We start from the raw sequence: 10,544 nt of genomic DNA, 5'->3' as shown, positions 1-10,544 counted from the left end.
TGCCTGTTGTGGAGAAGATGCCAAACGTCGCCGAACCGTGACCTCCGATCGCCGCCTCTGTTCCACGCCCGCTTCTGCCTGTTCTTGTGGAGAAGACGAACAGCCATGAGCCGCTCCGCCGTTGCCTGCGTTCAGCCACTGCCTTCGTCCCAAACTTCGCTTTCCCCCTCCGCGCGAACGAAGCAACTAGCCAGCTAGTAAATTAATTAGTTTAAGTAATTAGTTAATTAATTGATAGTTAATCAGATGATTAATTGAGTTAATTGGATAAGTTTAATTAATTAAGATTATTAGATAATCAATTGATTAGCTTATCAAGTAAGGTTTGATTTTATAATGGATAGTTGATAACTCACTTAGTTTAATTAGAGGATTAATCTGTTTAAGTATATATTAATTAGTAATTAATGGGTTGATCAGTAATTAATTAGTAATAAGTAGTTTTTATGAATTTATTGATTAATTGGTTTAAATAGCAAGTATATGGTTAAGTTAGATAATGAATAGTAGTTAGTTAATTAGGGTTAATCAAGTTAATATTGAGGCTTTATCAGTTTAATTACATAAATTGAAAATGATTAGTTAGATTGAGATAGGATTAACTCTTTACCCGGTTGAGTGATAAGACCAGGATAATTTTGTCATTACGATTAAGTTATAGTTATGGTTTTTGCTAGGTCACGAGGAGAAAGCACTAAGAGCACTTCGGATAATATCTTCGATTTCACAAACTCTAGCGCTAATAACCTTTTTGAGTAAATAAGGTAAGTACATCTCTCACCTGCAGTATGAGTAGTTCCGTTGTTTTCCATATTTTTCCATAAACATGATTTTTGTTAAAGCATATGCATGATTTTGTTAAAGCATATATAAATAGTAGAATTGCATGATATAAGAAGTAAGATATGGTAATATGAAAGAAAGTACTTTATTTTGATGTTGACAAGTACCGGACCGTGAGGTGTCCACGGGATGGGCTCCGTAAGTTGCCCCTAGGCCGCCTTGAGTTTTAAGTAAATTAGGGTGTTGGAATGAGCTCTTAAATATAGAGACAGAGAGGCAAAATTAAATGGCGCAAGGGATTTCAATCCTTCAACTTTGAAATGCAAGGAGATGCGAGGAAATAACCTCCTTTGGGGCGAATAATGAGCTCCATACCGGGCTGAAATTGGAGCCCATGAAATGGGCTACCTTCATTAGATTCAACATGGGAATAGAGCCAGCATGAATTGCTCATGAACTAGAATTGATCTGGACAAAACTAGAATCGGACGGGATTTTCCTCTTGAAATATTAATTTTAAAACTTTCTATTCACCATTTTATTATATGCGTAGTTCCCTGATCGCTTTCCTACAGTGCCAGAGAAGGTTATTCCACCCAATAGATGATAGAGTTGGATGGTGTTTTGATTTAGTGGATTCGGGGTCGCTATCGTCAGTTGCACTTAGATAGACACTCAAGAACATCCGGCGTTGGCCAGAAGACTTCGGAGAAGATGACCTCTAGTGGATAATAATTAGTGGTTGCTGTGTCCGGTCGGGCATGGCAGGAGGTTGGTAGATAATGACTAAAGAAGATGACAAAGAAATCATATCTACTCTGATAATGTCAAACTGGAAGCTGCCGATCATTGCATTCCTTTTCCTATTTAATTTCCACGCACAGATTATATAATTTCCATTATATATTGTAGGTTGAATATTGATCGAGTTGTGTTGTTTCATTTTGAAGTTAGCTTGGCCAACTTTTGATACAAATGGAGCACATGATTTTCTGACACATTAGTTGGATAGAAGAGAGAATACAATTTTGAGAGAGAGTGTGTCAGTTACTACACAAAGTCTTCAAATCTGTTCGGTGCACATGCTCTCTTGACTCTTGAAAATATTGACATTTATTTCTACACTTCTGTGTCACAATTCACACATGAACGCCATAAACTTAATTTTCTCCTACAAAGTTTGTGTAGTCAATAAAATTATGATGAATTCAATAAATCGAACTATATTATATTCAAATGAAATAGGGCATTATTATTCCTAACATTATTTTTTCTAATATTTTTAATAATTAAAACATAAGAATAAAAATAATCAATCTATTTCATTTCATAGCATGTTTTATTCCATGGTAAGTATAGAACAATACAGGCTCAATTTAATACATAATAAACAAACAGTTTGGTTTTTTTTTTCCTCGAAGGAAAAAAGATGATTGCTTTTGCAATTTGTAAAAATAATTAATTGATTACAGGAGAAGAAATGGCGCGCTTAGTGACGAGTTGATTCATCTGGTACACTTGTTGTCGTTGGTAACCGTCAGATCCTCCAGTTCAAACAGATCAGAGCTCGAGTCGCTCGTCGCCTCCTCGTCCTTTCCTTCCCTCCTCAACAGCTCGTCCACCTTCTTCCGCACCGCCTCTCTCATTTTCCCCTTCCCCTTCGCCTCCTCCACCGACGTCGCCGTTGCGGCTTTATCGCCCTCGCACCCTCTCCGCCGTCCGTCCAACGTGATGCCACCTGATGCCGGCTGTCCCCCCGTCGACGACGACGTCTTCACCCGGCATCTCCGGGAGAGAGACGACGACGACGCTGTGGAGCAGGTCGACGCTTCGCCGTCGCCGGAGGCATTCGAGGATTTTACTTCCTCGGCTTCCCTGGGGAGGAATCGGCGAAGAGGAAGTTTAGGAAGCCGGCAAGGCGTGCCCCTGGCGATGATGGCTCCTTCCGTCGCCCCGAGTTCGGAACTTTACTCTGGGTCGAGATCAATTTCTTCGCCTCCTGCCTGTGGGACGCCGTCGTCGAGGTAGCCCGCGGAGTAGGCGGAAGGGAGGCCGCTGTTCGGATTGGTCTTATCGCCTTCAAATCCAGCTGATCGTAGGACGATGAGGAGAACGACCGACCGCCGAAGTCGGATCTACCAAAGGAGCGAGAGGCAGAGATGCTAGGTCTTAGGCTACCGGGTAAGCTCGCCGGATCGCGCTTCAGCTCCGCAGTGGATCGGTAGGCCGGAGCGGTGGAGGAGTCGGGATCGCCGCCTCCGTCGGACACATCGATGGACCGTTCGATGGCTGCGAGCAGCGTTGCGGAGAAGGACGGGCTCCGGTGACCGGCAGGTGACTGCTCCTTCGCCCATCTTTCCATTTCAAAATCCACCAATAGCAAATAAATATAATTGTACTAGGAAGAGGTAAGGCGTGGTGGAGGTGACGAGCTTCCTTTTATTAGGGCGGGCGGTGAAGTCGTCTCGAGACGACCGACGCCTTAGTGTGAATGTGCGATTGCAGACGTGGCTATCGAGTCCCGTGCCGGTCCCAAAGGTAACAGATGACTTCTCGACGCTACCCAAATCAACTCCTCGCCTAAGTTTGTACCTTCTTCTAGACAAGTACCTTTTCTGGTCGATTCTAGACAAGTAGGATTCGCTTTTCTGGTCGATTAGTAGAAAAGTTGATGTTTCGATCGGGACCATTTGTGTTGTGACTGATAATAGGCTGACAGGACGGCTCAAGTTTTTTTTTTTTTTTTTTTTTTTTTTTGCAGATCCTAGGTAAATTTTTTAAAAATTATTATTATTATTTTAAAAAAAATTCTCTCATCATTTTTTTATTCTAGATTTGAGATCGACAATAATATATTTAATTTTTTTTTAAAAATAAATTAAAATATTAATTTTAAAAATAACTTTTTTTATATAAAATTAAAATTTCTAATTTTTTGAGATATAAAATTATTAATTAAATTTTTATATTTAAATTTTAATAATAATTTTTTTAAAAATTTTTTGTATCCAGAATCATATTTTTTAGTCGACATATTTATATTCAAATAATAATAATAAAAATAGAAGTCCCTACTATTTTATGGAAAATAAAAATATTTTAAAATTAAATAATAATAAAACCTAATTTATGTCTTATAATTTTAATCTGATAATATTTCAAAGTTCAACAAATGACCTATGAAATTTGAAACTAGAATTATTATATTGATGAAATTTTACCGTAATTAAAATATTAGAGTAATTTAGTAATAAAGATGAAATATTCAGAATAAAAAAATCTAAAATTTTGAGAATAAAGATGAAATATTCAAAATAAAGATGAAATATGAAGATAAATTATAGGTGACATAACAAGTTTAAAATTTTTAATTTTTCTAATATGAACGGTCAAGATTACAAGTTTACAACAAAAATCATTGATAAGAAAATAAGAAATTAACAGAAGCATAAAAAAGAAGATTTGATAGGAAAATGAGTAAGGGAGAAGGTGATACATTTAGGTCTTAAGATCACCAAAAAATCTGTAACAAAGGATCTTAATTCTGATCATTCTTCTCCTTGCACCCCTTGTGAAGACCTCAGAAATATCTTGAGGAGATCAAACAAGCTATCAAACGAGTAAGCTGTTTGAAGTTGGGCAAAATAAGTTATTAGGTTAATAAGGAAGGAAGAAGAGGAATATAAAGAAACTAATAAATTAGAGTTTTGAGAATTGAAAAATATTAAATATATTGAAATCATGCCAAAATTTTTACGAAAGCCAATAACCATACTAAATCTCTACAAAATCCAATAAAGATGTTTTAATAATATTTTTACTCTCTCAAATATAATAATTGATATATTAAAAAATTCGGTCCCAATAAAATTGGGCCCTAGGCATAGGCTTTAGTGGCCTATGCCTAAAGCCGGCCCTGCTGACAAAGGAACATCGACGTTTGACACAAAAATCCTGAGATCGAGATTAGGATGGTAAAGCCCTTCCAAATAGACCCGGTCACGATTTAAATGATTGGATGATTTGAAATCGACGATTTCTAACAAGTCAATCCTTAATTTTAACTGTCCTAACGATTATTATTCACGATTTGAAATCATCGATTCACAATTCAATTCACCATTCGCCATGATTCGTCACGGATTAATATTATTATATTAAAAAATTAAAATTATAAATTCATAATAAATAAATAAATAAATAAGGACTTTATTAATTTAATTTGCCTACGTATCGTCTCATGATATAGGTGAATCAAAACTCACATAGTTTTTTTAATCTTTTTACCCTTTTATCTTAAAAAGTGACCTTATTACTCACTTCTGTTTCTCGTTCCTTTAGTATTTGTTCCTTCGATATCAAATTCTTCAACTTCATCATCTGAAAATTACATTCCTTGGATTTTATTTTGGCTCTAGTCTAATTGTCGAGTAATACTTGGGCTTTCAATCAGTCGGGGGACAAAGTCGATCTCGGTCATTCAATATGTTATCGCTAGTATTGAATATCTATTCTACAATAACTATTGATATTGGACAAGTTAAATTTTTTTGGCGATCATGGACAGGACAGGAAAGGTTTAAAGTTTTTGTGCCCACCACTTTAGAATATCGAAATCTATTTTGCTATCTACTACACATTAAAATCAAAAGAAGTCGTAAAATAATTTTCATAAGTTATGCTTTTGTAAGTATTTTATATTTCAGAATATTAGTTTGTATTCCATATTTTATGTTATATTTTTTTATAAATATCATATAAATAATTTTTAATATTATATACAATATTGTTAGTGGACCAATGATTTGTAAGTTTTAAATTACTATATTAGCTACACTGAGATAGTTATTATCTTATTTCAGAATATTAGTTTGTATTCCATATTTTATGTTATATTTTTTTTATAAATATCATATAAATAATTTTTAATATTATATACAATATTGATACGGTGGAGTCTTTGGACCAGTGATGTAGACCGCAAGTATACGGTTGTCGTCAAGTAATAAAAAGATATCGAACCACAGGGACTGTATATTAGCTATAGTGATGTCACTGAGATAGTTATCTAGGCTCTTAAGGAAACGATTGGTTGAGGATGTTGGTTGTGTATGGTAGAGAAAGAGACAGATTGACTTGGGGTTTATGGATGAGATGGATAAGTCTAGGACTTCGGTTTCACATCTATGTTAGGTGATATCCCTAATTCATGTTTGTTCCCTTACTCTCAATGTTTACCACATTATAGGGATTCTAACCAAAATACCAACTTGACCTCGTTAGGCTTTGTTGGAATTAACCATGATACTTTAACGCTACGATTACTAGTTCAGGATGACACCAGATAACCTGGTTATGACTCTCCCGCTGTCACTCGGGCACCCCGACATACTTCAAGTGTATTACTCTCTGTCACCGAGCACCTAATTAAGGAATCCATTCCTAGTCATCAATAGCCATTAGCTATCCCTTATGGAGGTTTATCACCATGTATGGATTATTTTGGAAAGTCTAATTTAAGGTTAACCTTCTATCACAAGGCACCCCGGTATATGATCCTAGGATCTCTCTACACAATAATCTATCCCTCATAATCATACATATGCGCTCACACAAACATTTCATCAAACACATTCAAGACACACAATACATGAAACAAATGTAAACACTTCATTGAATAGGAAAAATGACATAAACAAGTTCATACATCACCATCATCACATAGATGTTCATCCTACATCCTAAACTCAAGGATCTACTCCATTACAAGAAGATTACAAGAAGAATACATGAAAATAGTCATCCACAAAAGAGGGGAAGACTTATCTTTGAAGCGTAGACATCCGTTGAAGATCTTCTCGCTCCGGTGTAGGATGGATCGGTGGAGATGAAGTGTTTAGGGCCTTTCCAAGAGTGGGGAAGCGCCTTCCCCCTAGCCAAGACCTAGAGTTTTGGAGAATGAACCAAGATAACCCAAGATTGGGTTTGTTTTTCACTTATATACTCTCCCAAATCTGCTCAAATTTTTCCTGATTTGCAAGGCTCTGCTTCAATGGGGTTTTTATCTAATAAACCCAGTTATAGGCACTACCAGAAAAATTGGATTTCCCGGCGGTTTAAAAATCGTTTAGCAGCGGTTTGGAACCGCCGCAAAATCATTTCCCGACGGTTTACCAAACCGCCGCTGATACCGGTGTCGTTAAACCATTTAGCGGCGGTTTTAGAGAACCGCTGGAATAACCGCCACTAAACATGATTTCCCGGCGGTTGTTTTTGCGGCGGTTCGAAATATTTCCCGGCGGTTGTTTTTTGCGGCGGTTTGAAATAATTTTCCGGCGGTTGTTTTTTGCGGCGGTTTGAAATAATTTCCCGGCGGTTTTCACAAACCGCCGCGAAATAGTTTCCCGGCGGTTTGCTAAAACTGCCGCAAAATGGTTTCCCGGCGGTTTGCTAAAACTGCCGCAAAATGATTTCCCGACAGTTTTAGCTTTTAGTGTGCAATTACATAATTTTTAACCTGCGATAGTTTTTACAAATAAATAGAAAAATTAAACCAAAAATTATAATAAATTAAAAATTTTATTTACATTAATTTCTTGCAAAATTAGTGAACAAATATTAGTCATTACACACGGATATCAAATTTGTCAAATATTAGTCATTACACACTGAAAGTTTAATTGGTTACAAAAAAAACTGAGAAATCTCTCTAGCTTTCTCAGATACCAAATCCTAGAAAAATAGAGAATAAACGGGACGTCATGGGGAAGTACACGTAAGCCTTTGGATTGCGTCAGCTCCAGTAATCCTGGAAAAATAATGGTGAACCAACGAGGAATGCCACCGTGGCACTGCACCAGTATCGATATTCCAAACCTGTTAAACATGAATGAATGTAAATTAAAAAGAAAAAAGAGCCAATTCCAACCGCAAAGAGTACCTCTGCTCAACAATAACAAGGTAAAAATCAACTGCAAAATACATGTTTGTACAATAATGATATTAAAAACCAAATACAAAGAAACATGAATGTCAGCAATTTATAAGGCACATGCAGATTTTAATTTACCTCGAAAAGCTACATGGGAAATTCACCTAAAAATCCACAAGTTCTCAAAATTTAACCAAGCACTTCTATTTTCAGTATTCCTGCATAAAGGATAAAGAAAATGTTTGAAAGCCATCTGCACTATCATATGAACCACTGACATATTTAATCTGCAAAGTGAAATTACAAAAACTTATTCCCCAAATTCACAAAATCTCAGATAGGAAGAAGATATATGATTAATTTACCAATTGCAAGAACCTTGATAGAACATCCTCTTGCTCAGATGAAACACCTTTCTGTAGATATCTGAACATCATTAGCAAGTTTGTAAGTGCATATACAAAAATTAATGAACTAGATACAGAATAAACAAAAGTTCTATAATACATTCCTAACTAGCGAATTTTTTGTGATTCCATGTATCAACTTCAACCAAAGATAGGATTCAATAAGTTCTCTGGAATAATGCAAGTTAACCTTTTCTTCTTTGTCTAGATGAACATAAAACATAGAACAAGCACTGTGATTCACGATTATATATAGAACAACAAGAAGAAACTAATAAATCCCCACTAGTTGGAGTTAGCTATATGAAGTTTATCCGCCATAACTTGGCCATATCAGTATATCAGTATAACTTGGCTCATCATTGGATTGTACAAGGTAGCCTTAACTAAAAAGCTCAAGAGAACAATTTGCTTTGAGAAATGAAGTTTAACTTTGCTCAATGAAATGTTATTTTGAAATGAAGAATAATTTTTTCTGTAAATGAACTAAAGATATACCTGTACTTAAATTTCCATGAGCATTGAAGTGCCATATCTTCCATGTGCAACACTATACCATCTCTTTCAGATAGAGGAGGAAGACAAGCCTCAGCCTCCCTCTACAAGTAAAAGATATATCAAACTGACAATTCTTTGGGAAGGAATGGCAGTATTCAATCATGTGTGTTACACATCATAATTGCTTAATGCACCTCAAGCACTTTTTAAGATTATTACTTAAATAAACACTAAGCAAGAATGGAAAAAAGGAGGGGAAATGGTTCACACCTTCGGCAGTACAATTCTCCCGGTGTTTCCAACATCACTTTTTGTCAATTCTTTGCACAGAGCAACTTGCAATTCTTTGCACAGAGCACTTAAATCTTCTGCAGAATTAAGGTCCTTTCCAAAAGGTTTCTCAACCACTATGCGAGTCCAGCCACCAAGATCAGCTGAGAAGTATCAGTTTAAACCATGAAAGATTAGCTTACGAGATAATGAAGTATCAATAAAAAGATAATTCAAAATATCTTCATATAAGACTACAACAGAGTGCATGGTGTACTTCAAGTGTGCAAATGCTTACACAAGACTACAACAGAGTCAAACTTCATAAAGCTCCCCGAAATACAAAACCATGAATAAGCCAGATAAATAGCTATTCTGCTCACTATACAACATATGTTACACATTTTTGGATGAAATGAAGAAAAGCAGTAACTTATTTTAGGATCAGGTGGTAAAGAAGGAAGAGCCTTATACAATATCATAAGATTTCTCTGATTCAGGCAGTAACTTATAACTATCATAAGATTTCTCTGATTCATCTTATACAATATAAGGCATACAGGGACGGATTCATTGTAAAAAAACATTCACTAGAAAAAAAATGCTCCATTTCATAGATATTTCAAGACAAGAACACGAGGAAGTCTTTGCAGCCCCAATGCCTCAAACTCCACCTTGATGTTTTAACCTCAAAACCTAACAGAAAAAGGAAAACAAAAATGCTGATCCAAAATAAACGACGATTGCCAATAAAGACTTGAATAGATCATCGGAGATTGCAGAAGAGAAGAGAATAATTTGGATTATGGATAGGAGAAGAAATTACTGAGTCCGAGATCGAATGAAGGGAATAGGAGAAGCCGCTGCAACAGTGAGTATCACTCGGATTAGGGATCGGGAAAGAGTAAACGGGCCAGCGATCGTATGTAGAGAGATCGCGACGAGGAGGAGGAGGAGGAGAAGCCGCTGCAATCGACCATCAATGTCTCCGCTCTTCTCTCCGGCCGTTTCGTCCACCGCCTTCGGCTTGAGCTTGTCGCCGTCGCGTCGGGAAACAGGGCTGGGCTACAGCCCAGTACAGCCTCTCGTGCGCATAGAATGATGGGAAGAGCCTTATTGCTAAAACAAAAGGGAAAAGTGGGAGAACGCATACCTCTCGTGCGCGAGAAAGAGGACGATCGTGGGCTAGGGCTCCGTTCGGAGTGCGCGAGGAAGACGACTGTGTCGGTGTCCGGCGGCCGTCGGAGTGAGAGGGCGGTGTCGGTGTCCGGCGGCTGTCGGAGTGAGAGGGCGTCGGAGTGAAAGAGATACTGCGGCGGCTGCGTGAAGAGGGCGGCTGCGTGAAGAGGGGTTCGGAAGAAATCGCGGCGTACGTAGGGTTAGGGCAAGGGAGTTCGGTTCGGTTCGGGAAAATACAGAATCCACGGAGAAATATACCGGCGGTTACAAAAAAACCGCCGGAAAATATAATATATAGCGGCGATTAACTTTCAAACCGCCGCGAATTAAATTTTAAATCGTCGTAAATCACTAAACCGCCGTAAAATAAATATAAACCGCCGCTAAAAATTTATTTTTGCGGCGGTTAATTGAAACCGCCGGGAAAATAGAAAATAGCGGCGGTTTTTAAAACCGCCGCTAAATAACTGCCGCAA

At 37.3% G+C, this 10,544-nt stretch overlaps 1 protein-coding gene and 1 pseudogene across 1 annotated transcript; both read right to left on the bottom strand.

Annotated features, from left to right (window-relative positions):
* Window positions 1–2,288: 2,288 nt before the first annotated feature.
* Window positions 2,289–3,145, bottom strand: LOC141845378 (protein BIG GRAIN 1-like; annotated as a pseudogene).
* Window positions 3,146–7,401: 4,256 nt separating this feature from the next.
* LOC141845614 (regulatory protein viviparous-1-like) lies at window positions 7,402–10,262 on the bottom strand (the record flags this gene model as incomplete). Its single annotated transcript, XM_074733675.1, has 6 exons — window positions 7,402–7,659; window positions 7,853–8,001; window positions 8,080–8,140; window positions 8,620–8,720; window positions 8,890–9,053; window positions 10,043–10,262. Coding segments are annotated over 5 exons (624 nt in total), but the record flags the coding sequence as incomplete, so codon positions are not given.
* Between the last annotated feature and the right edge of the window lie 282 nt (window positions 10,263–10,544).

Source organism: Curcuma longa, chromosome 14 (genome assembly GCF_044706935.1).
Source record: "Curcuma longa cultivar G26 ecotype Majalengka, Jawa Barat chromosome 14, ITB_CL_G26_1.1, whole genome shotgun sequence".
NCBI lineage: Eukaryota > Viridiplantae > Streptophyta > Magnoliopsida > Zingiberales > Zingiberaceae > Curcuma > Curcuma longa.
Note: the sequence above shows the minus strand (reverse complement) of the source record. Positions and strands in the feature narration are given on the sequence as shown.